Source organism: Salmo trutta, chromosome 26, assembly GCF_901001165.1.
Source record: "Salmo trutta chromosome 26, fSalTru1.1, whole genome shotgun sequence".
In the NCBI taxonomy this organism is placed as follows: domain Eukaryota; kingdom Metazoa; phylum Chordata; class Actinopteri; order Salmoniformes; family Salmonidae; genus Salmo; species Salmo trutta.
The window spans coordinates 46356802-46380989 of NC_042982.1; the positions used below are offsets into that span (position 1 = coordinate 46356802).

Here is a 24188-nt window from a genome sequence, read left to right on the forward strand (position 1 = left end):
TATTGGGTCAGTCTTTTATTGGGTAAGTCATGTGTTACATTACACCACCTGGTATTGGGTCAGTCTTTTATTGGGTAAGTCATGTGTTACATTACACCACCTGGTATTGGGTCAGTCTTTTATTGGGTAAGTCATGTGTTACATTACACCACCTGTTATTGGGTAAGTCTATTATTGGGTAAGTCAAGTGTTACATTACACCACCTGGTATTGGGTAAGTCTATTGGGTAAATCATGTGTTACATTACACCACCTGGTATTGGGTAAGTCTATTATTGGGTAAGTCATGTGTTACATTACACCACCTGTTATTGGGTAAGTCTATTATTGGGTAAGTCAAGTGTTACATTACACCACCTGGTATTGGGTAAGTCTATTATTGGGTAAGTCATGTGTTACGTTACACCACCTGGTATTGGGTAAGTCTATTATTGGGTAAGTCAAGTGTTACATTACACCACCTGGTATTGGGTAAGTCTATTATTGGGTAAGTCAAGTGTTACATTACACCACCTGGTATTGGGTAAGTCTATTATTGGGTAAGTCAAGTGTTACGTTACACCACCTGGTATTGGGTAAGTCATGTGTTACATTACACCACCTGGTATTGGGTAAGTCATGTGTTACGTTACACCACCTGGTATTGGGTAAGTCATGTGTTACGTTACACCACCTGGTATTGGTTAAGTCTATTGGGTAAGTCATGCTTTACTATCCTACTTACTGTATCTGCTGACTGTCTCACATTTACAGGAGCTAGGTTCACTTCTGGTGTGCCTTATCTTGCTTAAAAGGAGAGGAAGGTCACACTACTCCACACACTACAATCATAAACATCTGACAGTCACTGTCCAATATTCCTATGTTAATAACACCAGTGTTTCTGTCCCATCACCACAGCAGCATGGCCATCTCTCAGTGTTTCTGTCCCATCACCACAGCAGCATGGACATATCTCAGTGTTTCTGTCCCATCACCACAGCAGCATGGCCGTCTCTCAGTGTTTCTGTCCCATCACCACAGCAGCATGGACATATCTCAGTGTTTCTGTCCCATCACCACAGCAGCATGGCCATCTCTCAGTGTTTCTGTCCCATCACCACAGCAGCATGGCCATCTCTCAGTGTTTCTGTCCCATCACCACAGCAGCATGGCCGTCTCTCAGTGTTTCTGTCCCATCACCACAGCAGCATGGACATATCTCAGTGTTTCTGTCCCATCACCACAGCAGCATGGACATATCTCAGTGTTTCTGTCCCATCACCACAGCAGCATGGCCATCTCTCAGTGTTTCTGTCCCATCACCACAGCAGCATGGCCATCTCAGTGTGTAGTTCATATTGCCCTACACTAGAGTGTGCGTTTGGGCACCATCCTCCATATGCGTATTTCATGACCTGAGGAAGGAATGCTCATACAATGAGAGTGCAGTACCCCCGCATTTCCCGTGCCTCCGTGTAGGCTACAGCTCGGACGGACAAATGATTGTCAATGGAATACTTGACACAGCCCAGCTAGAATCACAATCAGTGTTTGTGTGTTCGCACCTCGGCGTACCTTTACAGTTTCGTTATTTTCAGAATTGACCAAGATGTAGGCTAACCAGCTGCTTTTGATCAGGACGAGGAGAACGGGGGAGAAAAAAAAAAAAAATTGCTAATGTAAAAAAGAAAATTCATGTCGTGAGTCGCTGGAAGTTTCGTGCATTTTCCCCAATATAACGTTCTGTTTCGGTGGTGACTCGTCCACGTTGAATATACCGTTGATATTCAACGCAAAGTGTGGTAGGTTATTTTATGATCATATGTAGGCTACTCATTGTAAAAGCAATTTGCCATACGCTTCTAGTCCAACTGGCTACTAAAATGCCATTGTTCGTGATATATTTAAGTTTTCGTCCTTTTTGATTTTCTGTCGAATTACAGGAGACTGAAGTAGGGTTGGGTATTCACGTTACATGTGGTGTAGTCGGGAACCGAATAGTCGGTTATCAAATCAGTAAAGGAGCACTTGGACCTCGTGGGGACTTGTTCATATCCCATTCCATGTAATAGTGGCAAATATGCTAAAGTAAGACCAAAAAATAATTCATATATATTTTGTATGATTATCATTCCTAATCATTAGACAGCTGTTTTTTATATTCGATGTTTTTTTATTGTGGTCTCTGTAAAAACACGGGGAACCTTTTTTTGATCGAACTTCTTGCGGGGTGCCAGAAGGCATGGGAGAAGCAACTCCCGCACAGCCCGCAGCAGGAGGGTTCGTACCAATGTTAGGTCTTGGTATGGTGGGCTCTATGCCAGGCGGTGGGGTTACGGGACCGCTCGCGACCTCCCGGGGCTCTGCCGTCCCGCAGCTTCACAGCGCCATAGTGGAACGGTTACGCGCGCGGATAGAACTGTGTCGAAGGCATCACTCCACCTGTGAGAACCGGTACCAGCGAGGACAGGCCGAGAACTCTGACCGGGAACACGAGAGTACTCTTCACCTGCTGAACATTGTGCATCAGGGACCCGGGAATAGGAAAACCAAGGGGAACCGGGCTTCGAACCAACAACCTCCAGACTACAGCAGAGTTAATGGGGACCAGAAATGCCAGAGCTCCTCAGCTGGAGACCAGAAGATCTCGACACGAATAGCAGTAAGTGATGATGAATATGTCTCTTGAGGGAATTTCGGATTAACATCACTTTATTTGTACAAAATGTCCAACCGAAATTATATTTCCACTTCCTTCATCCTAACCCTCCCAAAGACACACATACATATGCGGGTGCTGCCACACTTGGGCGCCTGTACAGCAGTTGTAGTGAGGGGGGTTGCTCACGGGCACAATGTCAGCCAATGGCGTCTAGGATTTGATACAAACAACCCTCTATTTGCCAGCTCACTTCCTGCCTGATTTTTTTTCCCCATCACAAGGGATTCAAACTGGCAACCTTCCGGTTGCTGGCTCGTCTCTAACTGCTAGGCTACATTACCTTCTGACCTGCAGTCTGTATCCCTAAAAACAATCCTAACTACAGTCTACACTCCTAACTACAGTCTACACTCCTAACTACAGTCAACACTCCTAACTACAGTCAACACTCCTAACTACAGTCTACAGCCCTAACTACAGTCTGCCCCCCTAACTACAGTCTGCCCCCCTAACTACAGTCTGCCCCCCTAACTACAGTCTACACCCCTAACTACAGTCTACACCCATAACTACAGTCTACATCCCTAAAAACAATCCTAACTACAGTCTACACCCCTAACTACAGTCTACACCCCTAACTACAGGCTACATACCTAACTACAGGCTGCACCCCTAACTACAGTCTACACCCCTAACTACAGTCTACACCCCTAACTACAGTCTGCCCCCCTAACTACAGTCTGCCCACCTAACTACAGTCTGCCCCCCTAACTACAGTCTGCACCCCTAACTACAGTCTGCCCCCCTAACTACAGTCTGCCCCCCTAACTACAGTCTACACCCCTAACTACAGTCTACACCCCTAACTACAGTCTACACCCCTAACTACAGTCTACACCCATAACTACAGTCTACATCCCTAAAAACAATCCTAACTACAGTCTGTACCCCTAACTACAGTCTGCACCCCTAACTACAGTCTACACCCCTAACTACAGTCTACACCCATAACTACAGTCTACACCCCTAACTACAGTCTACACCCCTAACTACAGTCTACACCCCTAACTACAATCTGTATCCCTAACTACAGTCTGTACCCCTAACTACAGTCTGCACCCCTAACTACAGTCTGCACCCATAACTACAGTCTACATCCCTAAAAACAATCCTAACTACAGTCTACATTCCTACCTACGGTCTACACCCCTAACTACAGTCTACACCCCCAACTACAGTCTGTATCTCTAAAAACAATCCTAACTATGGTCTACACTCCTAACTACAGTCTATATCCCTAACTAAACCCCTTACTACAGTCTGCACCCCAAACGACAGTCTACGTTGCTAGCTACACCCCTAACTACAGTCTACATTCCTAACTACATACCTGACTACAGTTGATGTGCCTGACTACAGTCGACGTTCCTGACTACAGTCGACGTTCCTGACTACAGTCAACGTTCCTAAATACAGTCTACATCCCTAACTACAGTCTACATCCTTAACTACAGTCTACATCCCCTAACTACATTCCAAACAACGGTCTACATTCCTGACTACAGTCTACATTCCTAATTACAGTCTACATCCATAACTAAAGTCTACATCCCTAGCTACAGTCTACACCCCAAACTACACCCCTAATTAATGTCTGCCCCTAACTACGGTCCACATTCCTAACTACAGTCTACACACCTAGTTACAGTCTATAGTACTAACTAGTCTACATACCTAAATACAGCCCTAACTACAGTCTACAGCCCTAACTACAGTCTACAGCCCTAACTACAGTCTACATTCCTATCTCTAATGTTGTTGAAGGTAAGGGGTCAGGATAACAGGATCCAACTAGGGGTCAGGATAACAGGATCCAACTAGGGGTCAGGATACCATGAACCAACTAGGGGTCAGGATACCATGAACCAACTAGGGGTCAGGATAACAGGATCCAACTAGGGGTCAGGATAACAGGATCCAACTAGGGGTCAGGATACCATGAACCAACTAGGGGTCAGGATACCATGAACCAACTAGGGGTCAGGATAACAGGATCCAACTAGGGGTCAGGATAACAGGATCCAACTAGGGGTCAGGATAACAGGATCCAACTAGGGGTCAGGATAACAGGATCCAACTAGGGGTCAGGATACCATGAACCAACTAGGGGTCAGGATACCATGAACCAACTAGGGGTCAGGATAACAGGATCCAACTAGGGGTCAGGATAACAGGATCCAACTAGGGGTCAGGATACCATGAACCAACTAGGGGTCAGGATACCATGAACCAACTAGGGGTCAGGATAACAGGATCCAACTAGGGGTCAGGATAACAGGATCCAACTAGGGGTCAGGATAACATGAACCAACTAGGGGTCAGGATACCATGAACCAACTAGGGGTCAGGATAACAGGATCCAACTAGGGGTCAGGATAACAGGATCCAACTAGGGGTCAGGATACCATGAACCAACTAGGGGTCAGGATAACAGGATCCAACTAGGGGTCAGGATAACAGGATCCAACTAGGGGTCAGGATAACATGATCCAACTAGGGGTCAGGATAACAGGATCCAACTAGGGGTCAGGATAACAGGATCCAACTAGGGGTCAGGATAACATGAACCAACATTAATTACTTTTGACTAGAGTGGAGGTGTGTGTATCTGTGTCAAAATCTCTCAGAGACAATTTACAAAAATATAATCCCGGACTCTGGCATTGCTTTGTTCTGATATTTCTTAATTACTTTCTGGATTTTGTGTGCATTGTTTTGTATTTCTACGTATTACTGTCCTGTTGGAGCTAGAAACACAAGCATTTCACTACATCTGTAAATCTGTGTACACAACCAATTTACCTTACTTTGATATGACACTCACTCACTCACTCACTCACTCTCTCACTCACTCACTCACTCACTCACTCACTCACTCACTCACTCACTCACTCACTCACTCACTCACTCACTCACTCACTCACTCACTCACACACACACACACTCACTCACTCACTCACTCACTCACTCACTCACTCACTCACTCACTCTCTCACACACACACATCATTTGCTGCTGCTACTCTGTTCTTTATTTTCACCTTATTATTATCTATCCTGATGTCTGGTCACTTTACCCTGCCTTCATGTACATATCTACCTCAAATACCTTATTATTATCTATCCTGATGTCTAGTCACTTTACCCTGCCTTCATGTACATATCTACCTCAAATACCTTATTATTATCTATCCTGATGTCTGGTCACTTTACCCTGCCTTCATGTACATATCTACCTCAAATACCTTATTATTATCTATCCTGATGTCTAGTCACTTTACCCTGCCTTCATGTACATATCTACCTCAAATACCTTATTATTATCTATCCTGATGTCTGGTCACTTTACCCTGCCTTCATGTACATATCTACCTCAAATACCTTATTATTATCTATCCTGATGTCTAGTCACTTTACCCTGCCTTCATGTCCATATCTACCTCAAATACCTTATTATTATCTATCCTGATACCTAGTCACTTTACCCTGCCTTCATGTCCATATCTACCTCAAATACCTTATTATTATCTATCCTGATGTCTGGTCACTTTACCCTGCCTTCATGTCCATATCTACCTCAAATACCTTATTATTATCTATCCTGATACCTAGTCACTTTACCCTGCCTTCATGTCCATATCTACCTCAAATACCTTATTATTATCTATCCTGATACCTAGTCACTTTACCCTGCCTTCATGTCCATATCTACCTCAAATTCCTTATTATTATCTATCCTGATGCCTAGTCACTTTACTCTGCCTTCATGTCCATATCTACCTCAAATACTTCATACCTCTGCATGTTGATCTGTTACTGGTACTTCCTGTATATAGCTCCACATTGATCTGGTACTGGTACTCCCTGTATATAGCTCCACATTGATCTGGTACTGGTACTCCCTGTATATAGCTCCACATTGATCTGGTACTCCCTGTATATAGCTCCACATTGATCTGGTACTTCCTGTATATAGCTCCACATTGATCTGGTACTTCCTGTATATAGCTCCACATTGACCTGGTACTTCCTGTATATAGCACCACATTGATCTGGTACTTCCTGTATATAGCTCCACATTGATCTGGTACTCCCTGTATATAGCTCCACATTGATCTGGTACTCCCTGTATATAGCTCCACATTGATCTGGTACTTCCTGTATATAGCTCCACATTGATCTGGTACTTCCTGTATATAGCTCCACATTGATCTGGTACTGGTACTCCCTGTATATAGCTCCACATTGATCTGGTACTGGTACTCCCTGTATATAGCTCCACATTGATCTGGTACTGTGCTTGCGTGTGTTCGTGCTCTGATTTTACCCGTTTCCTGTGCTGTATGAGGCATGTATGGTAAGGGAAACACTGCAAGGGCCACAGCCAACCAGCCAAGCTGAGATGGGAGATTTTCCTGGTTGTTTTTATCTCATTAGCCCCTGGGGAGTTGGACATGCAGACTAGAGGCTATGAAACTGTTCCCAAGGAGTGTTTCAATATCATGTCAAAATGGGAGAGATGAGACTATATTTGCAAGAGTTTACAGATATCTGCCTCTCTCTCTCTCTCTCTCTCTCTCTCTCTCTCTCTCTCTCTCTCTCGCCCCTCACCTCTCTCTCTCTCTCTCTCTCTCTCCCTCTCTCTCTCTCCTCCCTGGTTCATATAGTTCATGGAAACAGACATTATTTAGCCTAATTTAGGGTAGCTTCCCATAAATCATTAATGGCATTACAGTAGGTTATATACAGTGCTAGCATGCAATGTTGTGTTATTTTTAGTTAAGTAATGTAGGTAGATTTTATAGATACAGTATCAGTCAGTAATCTATGTGTCACGCCCTGTCCGTAGAGACCCTTATTATTCTCTATGTTAGATCAGGGTGTGACTCGGGTGGGGAAGTCTATGTTTTCTATTTCTTTGTTTTTGAGCCGAGTATGGTTCCCAATCAGAGGCAGCTGTCTATCGTTGTCTCTGATTGGGAATCATACTTAGGCGGCCTGTTTTCCACCTGTGCGTGTTTGTGGGAGGTTATTTTCTGTTTATTATTCATGTTGCCTGACAGAACTGTGCGCTTTCGTTTTTTTTCGCCTTTTGTTATTTTGTTTGAGTGTGTTGTGAAAATAAAGAATCATGAACACTTACAAACGCTGCGCCTTGGTCCACTTCTCTTTCCAACCACGAGCGTTACACTAGGTAGATTTTATAGAGATGCAGTTGACTGCCTGTTGACTTCCTTCCAAATGGTTCCCTATATAGTCCACTGATGTTGATCAGAGCCCTGCCTCACATTTGACCCTATGGGTTCTGGTCTAAAGTAGTGTACTACATAGGGAATAGGGAGCCATTTGGGAAGTAGACAGAGACTTGACTTCCATCGGATAGGAGACAGTGGTTAAGTGTGGTCTAGAGACATGTTTATAACCAGTCAGTGTCTGTCTCTCAGTGTGGTTCATGAATACTAAAGCTTGTTAATGTCATTTCGTTAGAACGTTTACAAGCAGAATTTAACTTATATTCTGATTTACGTTAAATTGTACAGAACTTAGTGTATTTTCTATGACACAGCTAGCCAGCCAGCTACCACTGTATTTTCTATGACGCAGCTAGCCAACCAGCTACCACTGTATTTTCTATGACGCAGCTAGCCAGCCAGCTACCAGTGTATTTTCTATGACGCAGCCAGCCAACCAGCTACCACTGTACCAGTGTATTTTCTATGACGCAGCTAGCCAGCCAGCTACCACTGTATCAGTGTATTTTCTATGACGCAGCTAGCCAGCCAGCTACCAGTGTATTTTCTATGACGCAGCTAGCCAACCAGCTACCACTGTACCAGTGTATTTTCTATGACGCAGCTAGCCAACCAGCTACCACTGTACCAGTGTATTTTCTATGACGCAGCTAGCCAACCAGCTACCACTGTGTCAGTGTATTTCCTGTGAACCAGCTAGCTAGCCAACCAGCTACCACTGTGTGTTCAGAGAGCAATTCAACACATTACTTAAGCGAGAGAGAGGGCAGAGAGAGAGACAACACAGTAGCAGAATACCTGACCACTGTGACTGATGCAAAAGTAAGAAAACCTTTTGACTATATACAGACTCAGTGACCATAGCCTTGCTATTGAGAGATGCCGCCATAGGCAGACCTGGCTCTCAAGAGAAGACCATATTTAGAGAGACAAGTTTCCCTCAGATTACACAGACCCACAAAGAATTCGTAAGCAAATCACAATATCTATTAGGTGAAAAACCACATTGTGCCATCACAGCAGTAATATGAGAGAGACAGCGAGAGGGAGAGAGAGAGATGGTGTAAGTGGTACTTGTTTCGCCTCCAGGGCTGCAGCCTGGATCCAATCTGACTCACCCTATTCCCTTTATAGTGCACTACTTTTGACCAGGACCCATAGGGGATAGGGGGCTATTGGAACAATCTTCTGCATGCAGCAGCCTCTCTGTCTCCTCTGGTCCTGTGGTCCATTTGAAGTGGATTATAAGGTATTATGAAGGATGTTATAATGCATTATTAATATGTACTTTAAATAAAGTTTTAACCTCATTTTTGCTGGATAATAATTTGAATGTGGAAATACAGCATGTCAGTGTAGCTCTTTACCTGAACAACAGAACAGTTCACACACAACTTCAGGTCAAAAGGACATTAGGTCTCCCTCTTGTGTCCACAACTGAACATGGACAGACAGACACCAGGACAGGAAGTTAGATTGAGAACATAGGGACTGAACATGGACAGACAGATACCAGGACAGGAAGTTAGATTGAGAACATAGGGACTGAACATGGACAGACAGATACCAGGACAGGAAGTTAGACACCAGGACAGGAAGTTAGATTGAGAACATAGAGACTGAACATGGACAGACAGATACCAGGACAGGAAGTTAGACACCAGGACAGGAAGTTAGATTGAGAACATAGAGACTGAACATGGACAGACAGATACTAGGACAGGAAGTTAGACACCAGGACAGGAAGTTAGATTGAGAACATAGAGACTGAACATGGACAGACAGATACTAGGACAGGAAGTTAGACACCAGGACAGGAAGTTAGATTGAGAACATAGAGACTGAACATGGACAGACAGATACCAGGACAGGAAGTTAGACACCAGGACAGGAAGTTAGATTGAGAACATAGAGACTGAACATGGACAGACAGATACTAGGACAGGAAGTTAGACACCAGGACAGGAAGTTAGATTGAGAACATAGCCATACATTGTCAGTTGTAATTCTCTGCTCTTACTGGTACGCTTCCCTTCATAGATTAAAGAGGAAATGACTGGTGGAAACTCCCTCTAGCCTGGGATTGCACCAATCCAATGCTTTTATTGGGATGAGTGCTAATTTGGGGAGATTAGGGGAATGACAGAGTGTTTTAGTTTACTGAAAATTTGAGACTGAGACCAACATTGTTGTCTAGTTTCACTGCCTAACTAGCTGCATTAAATCCCGTTCTACAAATCAGGGTCTCTCTTGGTATCACTTGTTTATTATCTCAAACTCCCAGCCTAACATAATATCAACATTCTAGTTGTTCATTATCTCTAACTCCCGGCCCAACATAATATCAACATTCTAGTTGTTCATTATCTCAAACTCCCGGCCCAACATAATATCAACATTCTGTTGCTTATTATCTCAAACTCCCGGCCCCAACATAATATCAACATTCTGTTGCTTATTATCTCAAACTCCCGGCCCAACATAATATCAACATTCTGTTGCTTATTATCTCAAACTCCCGGCCCAAAATAATATCAACATTCTGTTGCTTATTATCTCAAACTCCCGGCCCCAACATAATATCAACATTCTAGTTGCTTATTATCTCAAACTCCCGGCCCAACATAATATCAACATTCTGTTGCTTATTATCTCAAACTCCCGGCCCAACATAATATCAACATTCTGTTGTTTATTATCTCAAACTCCCGGCCCAACATAATATCAACATTCTGTTGCTTATTATCTCAAACTCCCGGCCCCAACATAATATCAACATTCTAAATGGTGCAAACTTATTCATTATCCATTACAAATGTTAGAAATACTACCAATCACAGGATAGTCTTAATACTATTCAGAGGAATAGTGAAGTATACCATGGCCCAGGCAGTATTCTAATATGTGTACTGCATTACAAAAGTAGTGCACTACATAGGGAATAGGGTGTCCTGGTCTAAAGTAGTGCACTACATAGGGAATAGGGTGTCCTGGTCTAAAGTAGTGCACTACATAGGGAATAGGGTGCCCTGGTCTAAAGTAGTGCACTACATAGGGAATAGGGTGCCCTGGTCTAAAGTAGTGCACTACATAGGGAATAGGGTGCCATTTGGGACACAACCCAAGATGCGCCTGCAGGTTCATATCTCTAACAGTGGTGTCTTTCTGAGGCACCCCCTACACACACACACACACACACACACACACACACGCACACACACGCTAACTCTCTCACACACACACACACACACACACACACACACACACACCACACACACACGCCTCTAGGGGCAGGCTGAGTCTTTGAAGACAGAGAGCTGCTGTTAAAACCACCCAGCAGATCAGTTCTGTTTCATCCCTGTGGACCCGTCTCTCATCCTAGTACTGTACGTCCTCCCAGAATAATGCAGTAGAAGTATTGGAAGTCTTCCCAGGATAATGCAGTAGAAGTATTGTACGTCCTCCCAGGATAATGCAGTATAAGTATTGAAAGTCCTTCCATGATAATGCTGTAGAAGTACAGTACGTCCTCTCAGGATAATGCTGTAGAAGTACTGGACGTCTTCCTGGGATAATGCACTAGAAGTATTGTAAGACCTCCCAGGATAATGCAGTGGAAGTATTGTAAGACCTCCCAGGATAATGCAGTGGAAGTATTGTAAGACCTCCCAGGATAATGCAGTGGAAGTATTGTAAGACCTCCCAGGATAATGCAGTGGAAGTATTAGACAGCTTCAGGGGATAATGCAGTAGAAGTGGGGACACACTCTGAGTGCAGGAACACCGGTATCCCTGCTATTCCATATGGACCAGAGGAACACAGGCAGCCCTGCTATTCCATGTGGACCAGAGGAACACAGGCAACCCTGCTATTCCATATGGACCAGAGGAACACAGGCAGCCCTGCTATTCCATATGGACCAGAGGAACACAGGCAGCCCTTCTATTCCATATGGACCAGAGGAACACAGGCAGCCCTGCTATTCCATATGGACCAGAGGAACACAGGCAGCCCTGCTATTCCATATGGACCAGAGGAACACGGGCAGCCCTTCTATTCCATATGGACCAGAGGAACACGGGCAGCCCTGCTATTCCATATGGGCCAGAGGAACACAGGCAGCCCTGCTATTCCATATGGACCAGAGGAACACGGGCAGCCCTTCTATTCCATATGGACCAGAGGAACACAGGCAGCCCTGCTATTCCATGTGGACCAGAGGAACACAGGCAGCCCTGCTATTCCATATGGACCAGAGGAACACTAGTACTACAAGCAGCACCGCTGGTCCCATAGAAATGGGCCGACGGGCCAGCCATCATGAAACATTGATAGAAGGATTCTCATTCTAGTCATTCTATTTCTATGGCTAGTCCTGTCCTGTGGTTTATTTAGCCTGGCTATTGGTTGACTGGAATACCACTTCCTGGCTTAAAACAGCCCCAAGGCATCTCCACTTACAGGCCCTCTATTAGACCCAAAGCTATACAGTCAGAGTGTTTACTGTGTGTTTCCTATAGAGGAACTGCCTGGCCTTTTTAAACTCAAACTGCAAACAAAGACAGAGGTGTTATTTTATCCCACCTCATCCTAACTGGGTGGTTAAAATATTGATGCTTCAATAGGCGAGATCTGGGAGACAACCTTCCATTTCAAAGGGAGCCCTTTTCTAGTGCACTATACAGGGATTAGGGTGCCGTTTGGGACGAAGATTTCATCTTTCCGGAGAGCCACAACTATAGCTGTGTTATATTCACCCAGGTTATCTATGTGTTATATTCACCCAGGTTATCTCTGTGTTATATTCACCCAGGTTATCTCTGTGTTATATTCACCCAGGTTATCTCTGTGATATATTCACCCAGGTTATCTCTGTGATATATTCACCCAGGTTATCTCTGTGTTATATTCACCCAGGTTATCTCTGTGATATATTCACCCAGGTTATCTCTGTGATATATTCACCCAGGTTATCTCTGTGTTATATTCACCCAGGTTATCTCTGTGTTATATTCACCCAGGTTATCTCTGTGTTATATTCACCCAGGTTATCTCTGTGATATATTCACCCAGGTTATCTCTGTGTTATATTCACCCAGGTTATCTCTGTGATATATTCACCCAGGTTATCTCTGTGTTATATTCACCCAGGTTATCTCTGTGATATATTCACCCAGGTTATCTCTGTGTTATACTCCCCCAGGTTATCTCTGTGATATACTCCCCCAGGTTATCTCTGTGTTATATTCCCACAGGTTATCTCTGTGATATATTCACCCAGGTTATCTCTGTGTTATAATAATATTTCCTAGTTATCACTCGCTCACTGCGATGTGTGAATAGCTTGTCGTATTTCAGGTTTTCAAACTTTTTGTTGAAAATAAAAGGTATGTTGATTTGAACATGAAACAAAAGGAAACGGGCGAGTTGCTGACTGACAAGGGTGGATCAGTCATCTACAGACGGAGAAAACACAGTGTAAACATCCATCAGGACCTGTGTGTTGTTGACAGTCTACTGCTGCTCTACTGTTAGTACGAAACGGTCCTGAAGGCATATGCTGTGGCCCAAATGGCACCATCTATGTAGTGCACTTTTTTTGACCAGAGCCCCATGGGCCTTGGTTAAAAAGAGGCCACTATATAGGGAATAGGGTGCCATTTGGGATGTTACCATATAAACTCAGCAAAAAAAGAAACAGCCCTTTTTCAGGACCCTGTCTTTCAAAGATAATTCGTAAAAATCTAAATTACTTCACAGATCTTCATTGTAAAGGGTTTAAACACTGTTTCCCGTGCTTGTTCAATGAACCATAAATAATTAATGAACATGCACCTGTGGAACGGTCGTTAAGACACTAACAGCTTACAGAAGGTAGGCAATTAAGGTCACAGTTATGAAAACTTAGGACACTAAAGAGGCCTTTCTACTGACTGTGAAAAACACCAAAAGAAAGATGCCCAGGGTCACTGCTCATCTGCGTGAACGTGCCTTAGGCATGCTGCAAGGAGGCATGAGGACTGCAGATGTGACCAGGGCAATAAATTGCAATGTCCGTACTGTGAGACGCCTCAGACAGCACTACAGGGAGACAGGACGGACAGCTGATTGTCCTTGCTGTGGCAGACCATGTGTAACAACACCTGCATAGGATCGGTACATCCGAACATCACACCTTCGGGACCGTTACTGGATGGCAACAACAACTGCCCGAGTTACACCAGAAACGCACAATCCCTCCATCAATGCTCAGACTGTCCGCAATAGGCTGAGAGAGGCTGGACTGAGGGCTTGTAGGCCTGTTGTAAGGCAGGTCCTCACCAGACATCACCGGCAACAACATCGCCTATGGGAACAAACCCACCGTCGCTGGACCAGACAGGACTGGCAAAAAGTTCTCTTCACTGATGAGTTGCGGTTTTGTCTCACCAGGGGTGTTGGTCAGATTCGCGTATATCGTCGAAGGAATGAGTGTTACACCGAGGCCTGTACTCTGGAGCGGGATCGATATGGAGGTGGAGGGTCCGTCATGGTCTGGGGCGGTGTGTCACAGCATCATCGGACTGAGCTTGTTGTCCAGCATGACATGACAATGCCACCAGCCATACTGCTCGTTCTGTGAGTGATTTCCTGCAAGACAGGAATGTCAGTGTTCTGCCATGGCCAGCGAAGAGCCCGGATCTCAATCCCATTGAGCACGTCTGGGACCTGTTGGATAGGAGGGTGAGAGCAAGGGCCATTCCCCCCAGAAATGTCTGGAAACTTGCAGGTGCCTTGGTGGAAGAGTAGGGTAACATCACACAGCAAGAACTGGCAAATCTGGTGCAGTCCATGAGGAGGAGATGCACTGCAGTACTTAATGCAGCTGGTGGCCACACCAGATACTGACTGTTACTTTTCATCTGGCTGAAGGAACACAGCTGTTCCCCTCCTCTTCATCTGGCTGAAGGAACACAGCTGTTTCCCTCCTCTTCATCTGGCTGAAGGAACACAGCTGTTCCCCTCCTCTTCATCTGGCTGAAGGAACACAGCGGTTTCCCTCCTCTTCATCTGGCTGAAGGAACACAGCTGTTTCCCTCTTCTTCATCTGGCTGAAGGAACACAGCTGTTTCCCTCCTCTTCATCTGGCTGAAGGAACACAGCTGTTTCCCTCCTCTTCATCTGGTTGAAGGAACACAGCTGTTTCCCTCCTCTTCATCTGGCTGAAGGAACACAGCTGTTTCCCTCCTCTTCATCTGGCTGAAGGAACACAGCTGTTTCCCTCCTCTTCATCTGGCTGAAGGAACACAGCTGTTTCCCTCCTCTTCATCTGGCTGAGGAACACAGCTGTTTCCCTCCTCTTCATCTGGCTGAAGGAACACTGCTGTTTCCCTCTTCTTCATCTGGCTGAAGGAACACAGCTGTTCCCTCTTCTGAATACTGTGCCTACATGCCAAATGGAACCCTATTCTCTATTTAGTGTCCCAAATGGAACCCTATTCTCTATTTAGTGTCCCAAATGGCACCCTATTCTCTATTTAGTGTCCCAAATGGCACCCTATTCTCTATTTAGTGTCCCAAATGGCACCCTATTCTCTATTTAGTGTCCCAAATGGAACCCTATTCTCTATTTAGTGTCCCAAATGGAACCCTATTCTCTATATAATGTCCCAAATGGCACCTTATTCTCTATATAGTGCATTACTTTTGACCAGACCCCTATAGGCCCTCGACAAAAATAGTGCACTTTAAAGGGATTTGGGTGCCCTTTGAGACAGCATATGAGTAACCATGTCTTTGGAGTGGTTTGTCTGGAATCTATCCATTCATTCACGCCTGATGTGAATTCTTCTGCTTAGAGAGGCTTTGAGGTCTGTCAGGGAGGGAGGGAGGGAGAGAGGGAGAGAGAGAGAGAGGGAGGGAGAGAGAGGGAGAGAGGGAGAGAGCTATGTGAGTGTCTGTGCTTTGTTGATCTCATCTGAAATTAGACCCTTGTGGGAACCTGCATGTTCAGAGCACAGAGGTGGGTAGAAGGGGCCCCTATGGTAAATATGAACCCATACCCCACTGAAGTGGTAAATATGAACCCATACCCCACTGAAGTGGTAAATATGAACCCATACCCCACTGAAGTGGTAAATATGAACCTATACCCCACTGAAGTGGTAAATATGAACCCATACCCCACTGAAGTGGTAAATATGAACCCATACCCCACTGAAGTGGTAAATATGAACCCATACCCCACTGAAGTGGTAAATATGAACCTATACCCCACTGAAGTGGTAAATATGAACCTATACCCCACTGAAGTGGTAAATATGAACCTATACCCCACTGAAGTGGTAAATATGAACCCATACCCCACTGAAGTGGTAAATATGAACCCATACCCCACTGAAGTGGTAAATATGAACCCATACCCCACTGAAGTGGTAAATATGAACCTATACCCCACTGAAGTGGTAAATATGAACCTATACCCCACTGAAGTGGTAAATATGAAAGCATGAAATTAGAAAATATACCTTACTGAAGTTGTGTACAAAAAAAGACACAACCTCTGAAGGAGATATGTTAGATGTAATCAGATTTTGTCTGTTTGTTTGGGAAAATTTCACTTTCTGTCCCTTCTTCACTTGATGTTTTTCCCGATTGCTCCCCTATGTTGACAGCTGTTAAAGTAGTGACAGTTATATGTCAGATCTGTATGTAGCCCAGCCAGAACTCTTCTCATAGGCTACACTTATCAATCAGCTAACAATAGTCATCGAAATTGTTAAAAGTTTATATTAAAAAAATAATTCTAATAAATGCAACAGTTGGAAAATGAAGATACTCCAAACGTTCAGAATTTTTACAATCGGTCAGATATTGACTGAATCATAGCATATAAAACATTTTACTGGCATGGACAAATAATGAAGAGAGCACAACAACACCTTTTCCCCCTCAGGAGACTGAAAAGATTTGGCATGGGTCCCCAGATCCTCAAAGTTCTACAGCTGCACCATCGAGAGCATCCTGACCGGTTGCATCACCGCCTGGTATGGCGACTGCTCGGCATCTGACCGTAAGGCGCTACAGAAGGTAGAGCGTATGGCCCAGTACATCACTGGGGCTAAGCTTCCTGACATCCAGGACCTCTATACCAGGCGGTGTCAGAGGAAGGCCCTAAAAATTGTCAAAGACTCCAGTCACCCAAGTCATAGACTGTTCTCTCTGCTACCACACGTCAAGCCATAAGCCTGCTGAACAATTAATCAAAAGGCCTCATTATTGTTATGTACATTTCTTGTATTACTTTTTATCTGTCTAGACCAACCACCAATCACCTGCTCTGTCTAGACCAACCACCAATCACCTGCTCTGTCTAGACCAACCACCAATCACCTGCTCTGTCTAGACCAACCACCAATCACGATCATCCAAGTGTTCATTTTCCGAAGTTGATTTCCTTTCAGCGTGTTTCACAATTTGTTTAACATTTCAACTGTATTAAATTATAACTTATAAATTATTCCACAAAAAACGAACCTATGAGCCCATTCCAGCCATTACCAGGGTGAGTTTGACAGGTCATTACAAACCATTTCCACAGTCGTAACATTAACGGGACAAAACAACAGGCACAACCTAGAGTATGAAAGAGTCGCAGGAGGAAAATGAAAGTAATCCATCCAGAGAGATTTAAGGGGATTTAGTCTCAAACACAGAAAATAGGTTCCTGAAACTGACAGATCTTGAAGTGGGGGTGGGGGGGGGCGTGTGTGTGTGTGTGTGTGTGTGTGTGTGTGTGTGTGTGTGTGTGTGTGTGTGTGTGTGTGTGTGTGTGTGTGTGTGTGTGTGTGTGTGTGTGTGTGTGTGTGTGTTTTGTTATTGGTACATGTCATGCAAAATTCGACCAGTTTTGTTTCATTGTAATTCCTCACATTTATCACGATTTCCATGATTTTAGGTTTGCAACACTTATCCTCAATCCATGTTTGTGACCAAACAGTTTAGTTTTGTGTGTCTATCACAGCCTGTTCCCCAGGTCCCCTGTCCCCCAGGTCCTCTGTCCCCTGTCCCCCTGGTCCCCAGGTCCCCTGTCCCCCAGGTCCTCTGTCCCCCTGTCCCCCAGGTCCTCTGTCCCCCAGGTCCTCTGTCCCCCAGGTCCTCTGTCCCCTGTCCCCCTGGTCCCCAGGTCCTCTGTCCCCAGGTCCTCTGTCCCCAGGTCCCCAGGTCCTCTGTCCCCAGGTCCTCTGTCCCCTGGTCCCCAGGTCCTCTGTCCCCCAGGTCCTCTGTCCCCCAGGTCCTCTGTCCCCAGGTCCTCTGTCCCCCCTGTCCCCCAGGTCCTCTGTCCCCCAGGTCCTCTGTCCCCCAGGTCCTCTGTCCCCCAGGTCCCCTGGTCCCCAGGTCCTCTGTCCCCCAGGTCCCCAGGTCCTCTGTCCCCCAGGTCCCCTGTTCCCCAGGTCCTCTGTCCCCCAGGTCCTCTGTCCCCCAGGTCCTCTGTCCCCTGTCCCCCAGGTCCCCTGTCCCCAGGTCCCCTGTCCCCTGGTCCCCAGGTCCTCTGTACCCAGGTCCTGTTTCATGCTGAAGCAGCTTGTATTAGTTGGACACTTTAAACAGCCCTATTCCCCCAGATCGTAGCTGGTCCTCTGTCCCCAGGTCCTCTAGCCAGGAAATGAGAACGTAGCCTCCTGATGTCACTGACTCACCCCTGGGTGGAATGTAGGGTCGAACTTGGGGGTGAAGGGGCTGTGGGATGGGGAGGCCTGGAACGTTTTTTAGGGGGGGGGGGCTGGAGGGGTCGAGTAGGGGGGTAGTGGTAAGGGCTGGAGGGAGGCTCAGGGTCGGGCTGTGGTCGGCTCAGGGTCGGTCTGTGGTCGGTCTGTGGTCGGCTCAGGGTCGGGCTGTGGTCGGCTCAGGGTCGGGCTGTGGTCGGTTCAGGGTCGGGCTGTGGTCGGCTCAGGGTCGGTCTGTGGTCGGTCTGTGGTCGGCTCAGGGTCGGTCTGTGGTCGGTCTGTGGTCGGTTCAGGGTCGGTCTGTGGTCGGTCTGTGGTCGGTTCAGGGTCGGTCTGTGGTCGGTTCAGGGTCGGTCTGTGGTCGGTTCAGGGTCGGTCTGTGGTCGGTTCAGGGTCGGTCTGTGGTCGGCTCAGGGTCGGTCTGTGGTCGGTCTGTGGTCGGTTCAGGGTCGGTCTGTGGTCGGTTCAGGGTCGGTCTGTCGTCGGCTCAGGGTCGGTCTGTGGTCGGTTCAGGGTCGGTCTATGGTCGGCTCAGGGTCGGTCTGTGGTCGGTTCAGGGTCGGTCTGTGGTCGGTTCAGGGTCGGTCTGTGGTCGGTTCAGGGTCGGTCTGTGGTCGGCTCAGGGTCGGTCTGTGGTCGGTTCAGGGTCGGTCTGTGGTCGGTTCAGGGTCGGTCTGTGGTCGGTTCAGGGTCGGTCTGTGGTCGGCTCAGGGTCGGTCTGTGGTCGGTTCAGGGTCGGTCTGTGGTCGGTTCAGGGTCGGTCTGTGGTCGGTTCAGGGTCGGTCTATGGTCGGCTCAGGGTCAGTCTGTGGTCGGTTCAGGGTCAGTCTGTGGTCGGTTCAGGGTCGGTCTGTGATCGGTTCAGGGTCGGTCTGTGGATGAGAGGGGGGAGGTGTAGAAATCCTATGTCCAACTCAAGTTAGAGTGGTTCATATATAATGTAATGAAGAAATGACAACTTTGGTGTAAGATTTTTATATGGCCAATCCAACATGGGAGATGGGGGTGGGGTGCAGGGTTGGGCTCAGAGGGTTTCTGAAGGCAGGGTTGGGTTTGAAGGCTGGGGGCTGGGGTTGGAAAGCACCATTGGGTTGGAGGGCTGGGGGAGATCTGAGCGCCACCGCTGGTGGGGGGAGAGAGAGAGATTGAGGGTTTTTCTCTGGCTAGATCAGAGTTCAGGCTTGTTTACATTACAGTCAGGATAGTTCTCAGAGTCTGTCCAGCGGGCCAAGCTCACTGTGTTCCCAGGCTCCCTGCCTTCTGAGCCCACTACACAGCACTACGCTGAAAAGAAACACTCCCCCTCTCTCTCCCCCCCTCTCTCTCCTCTCCCTCCCCCCTCTCCCCCTCTCTCCCTCTCTTTCCTCTCCCTCCCCCTCTCTCCTCTCCCTCCCCCGTCTCTCCTTCTCTCTCCTCTCTCTCCCTCTCTCTCCTCTCCCTCCCCCCTCTCTCCCTCTCTCTCCTCTCTCTCCCCTCTTTCTCCCTCTTCAACTTTTTTCCTTCTTCTCTGTCTCCCCTCCCTCTCTCCTTCTTCAACTTTTTTCCTTATTTTCTCTCTCCCTCTCCCTCTCCTCTCCCCCTCTCTCTCTCCTCCTCTCCCCCTCTCTCCCTCTTCTCTTCTTCCCCCTCTCTCTCTCTTCTGGGTTCTAAGTCAGAGTTGCATTGTAATTCAGTTATTTTTCTTGCTACAAGGACCCTGAGGAAAATAAACAATGTGAAATGCAAATTACTGCCAAAGTATCCGTTTCATTGGAAGAGACACAGATTCATACATGGCTATATTCAGCTTGCAACTCACTCTTCACTGTAGACCTGGCCTACATATTGCTTGATGATAAAATGCTTGACTTTGGGAAGGTTGAATTCAGCTAAAATATGTGTTAACTAGCTATCCTCCTGACACTTTATTTACAAGCAGTTGAATATGCAAAGTCCTAGATGAAGCTCTCGTCTGTCTGTCTGTCTGTCTGTCTGTCTGTCTGTCTGCCTGTCTGCCTGTCTGTCTGTCTGTCTGTCTGTCTGTCTGTCTGTCTGTCTGTCTGTCTGTCTCTGTCTGTCTACCTGTCTGTCTGTCTACCTGTCTGTCTACCTGTCTGTCTGTCTACCTGTCTGTCTGTCTACCTGTCTGTCTGTCTACCTGTCTGTCTCGATCTGCCTGTCTCTGTCTGCCTGTCTGGACAAGTCCCTGCGACCGTGTCTGGCTTTAAACAGATAACATTAGTCTCATCCTTAATATCAACATGTTAATGTCTGCGTCTCACATGGCTCTCTATTCCCTACAGTGGTGTGAAAAACAATTTGCCCCCTTTCTGATTAGCGCTATTTCTGCATATCGTTGCCCCTGAATGATATCAGATCTTCAACCAAAACCTAACATTAAGTAAAGGGAGCCTGTGTGAACAAATAAAACAACAATTGGATACCTTTTTCATTTATTTTATTAACAAAGTTATGCAACACCCAATTCCCCTGTGTGAAAAAGTAGTTGCCCCCTTTACACTCAATAACTGGTTGTTCCACCTTTAACTGCAACGACTCCAACCAACCACTTCCTGTAGTTGTTGATCAGTCTCTCACGTCGCTGCGGAGGAATTCTGGGCCGCTCTTCCATGCAGAACTGCTTTAACTCAGTGACATTTGTGGGTTTTCAAGCATGAACTGCTCGCTTCAGGTCCTGCTACAACATCTCAATCGGGTTTAGGTCCGGACTTGGACCAAGCCATTCCGATGTAGACGTGCTCGTGTGTTTTGGATCATTGTCTCGCTGCGTGACCCAGCTGGGAATCACCTTCTGCTCCCAGACGGATGGCCTGACGTTCTCCTGTAGAATTCTCTGATACAGAGCAGAATTCAATGATGGCAAGTGGTCCAGGTCCTGAGGCAGCAAAGCATCCCCAAACCATCACAATACCACCACCATACTTGACCGTTGGTATCACATGGGGGAGAACGGCTCATAATAATGTCCGGAACGGAGCGAATGGAACGGCATCAAAACACCTGGAAACCATGGAAACCATGAATTTGAGCCTATTCCAGTCGTTACCACGAGCCGTTCTCCTTAATCAAGGTGCCACCAGCCTCCTGTGGTTAGTATGAGGTTCTTACTATAAAATGCAATGTTGTGTCATCCATAAAGTTCCACTTTTGATTCATCTGTCCATGAAACATTCTTCCAGCAGTCCTGCCAATCATCCAGGTGCTTCCAGGTGCTTTTTTGATAAACTTCAGTCAACCTTTTCGACGTTATGTCTGGCGAAAACCAAACAATGACAGTAGCTCCCTGACAGTTAATCAGTTACAGATCTATCTATAGTACTATCTACAGATCTATCTATAGTACTATCTACAGATCTATCTATAGTACTATCTACAGATCTATCTATAGTACTATCTACAGATCTATCTATAGTACTATCTATCTATAGTACTATCTACAGATCTATCTATAGTACTATCTATCTATAGTACTATCTATCTATAGTACTATCTACAGATCTATCTATAGTACTATCTACAGATCTATCTATAGTACTATCTACAGATCTATCTATAGTACTATCTATCTATAGTACTATCTACAGATCTATCTATAGTACTATCTACATATCTAGCTATAGTACTATCTATCTATAGTACTATCTATCTATAGTACTATCTATCTACAGTACTATCTATCTATAGTACTATCTATCTACAGATCTATCTATAGTACTATCTATCTACAGATCTATCTATAGTACTATCTATCTATAGTACTATCTATCTATAGTACTATCTACAGATCTATCTACAGATCTATCTACAGATCTATCTATAGTACTATCTATCTACAGATCTATCTATAGTACTATCTATCTACAGATCTATCTACAGATCTATCTATAGTACTATCTATCTATAGTACTATCTACAGATCTATCTATAGTACTATCTACAGATCTATCTATAGTACTATCTATCTATAGTACTATCTATCTATAGTACTATCTATCTATAGTACTATCTATCTATCTATAGTACTATCTATTTACAGATCTATCTACAGATCTATCTATAGTACTATCTATCTACAGATCTATCTACAGATCTATCTATAGTACTATCTATCTATAGTACTATCTACAGATCTATCTATAGTACTATCTACAGATCTATCTATAGTACTATCTACAGATCTATCTATAGTACTATCTACAGATCTATCTATAGTACTATCTACAGATCTATCTACAGATCTATCTATAGTACTATCTATCTATAGTACTATCTACAGATCTATCTACAGATCTATCTATAGTACTATCTATCTATAGTACTATCTACAGATCTATCTACAGATCTATCTATCTATAGTACTATCTACCTATAGTACTATCTATCTACAGATCTATCTACAGATCTATCTACAGATCTATCTACAGATCTATCTACAGATCTATCTATCTATAGTACTATCTATCTATAGTACTATCTACAGATCTATCTATAGTACTATCTACAGATCTATCTATAGTACTATCTATCTATAGTACTATCTATCTATAGTACTATCTACAGATCTATCTACAGATCTATCTACAGATCTATCTATAGTACTATCTATCTATAGTACTATCTATAGTACTATCTACAGATCTATCTATAGTACTATCTATCTATAGTACTATCTACAGATCTATCTATAGTACTATCTACAGATCTATCTATAGTACTATCTATCTATAGTACTATCTATCTATAGTACTATCTACAGATCTATCTATAGTACTATCTACAGATCTATCTATAGTACTATCTATCTATAGTACTATCTATCTATAGTACTATCTACAGATCTATCTACAGATCTATCTACAGATCTATCTACAGATCTATCTATAGTACTATCTATCTATAGTACTATCTATAGTACTATCTACAGATCTATCTATAGTACTATCTATCTATAGTACTATCTACAGATCTATCTATAGTACTATCTACAGATCTATCTATAGTACTATCTATCTATAGTACTATCTACAGATCTATCTACAGATCTATCTACAGATCTATCTATAGTACTATCTATCTATAGTACTATCTACAGATCTATCTATCTATAGTACTATCTATAGTACTATCTACAGATCTATCTATAGTACTATCTACAGATCTATCTACAGATCTATCTACAGAACAAACTATAGTACTATCTATAGTACTATCTACAGATCTAGTACTATCTACAGATCTATCTATAGTACTATCTACAGATCTATCTATAGTACTATCTACAGATCTATCTATCTATAGTACTATCTATCTATAGTACTATCTACAGATCTATCTATAGTACTATCTACAGATCTATCTACAGATCTATCTACAGAACAAACTATAGTACTATCTATAGTACTATCTACAGATCTATCTATAGTACTATCTACAGATCTATCTATAGTACTATCTACAGATCTATCTATAGTACTATCTACAGATCTATCCTACAGTACATTATGAATCATATAGTATATTATCTGT

General features: G+C 44.6%; 1 protein-coding gene across 1 annotated transcript in view; it reads left to right on the forward strand.

Annotated features, from left to right (window-relative positions):
- The first annotated feature begins 1357 nt into the window (after window positions 1–1357).
- maml2 (mastermind like transcriptional coactivator 2) overlaps window positions 1358–24188 on the forward strand; it is a 126019-nt gene continuing 103188 nt past the window's right edge. Inside the window, exon 1 of the mRNA XM_029716071.1 lies at window positions 1358–2644. Within this exon, the coding sequence (XP_029571931.1) occupies window positions 2225–2644 (420 nt within the window). The 5' untranslated portion in view covers window positions 1358–2224. The remainder of the gene's footprint in view (window positions 2645–24188) is intronic.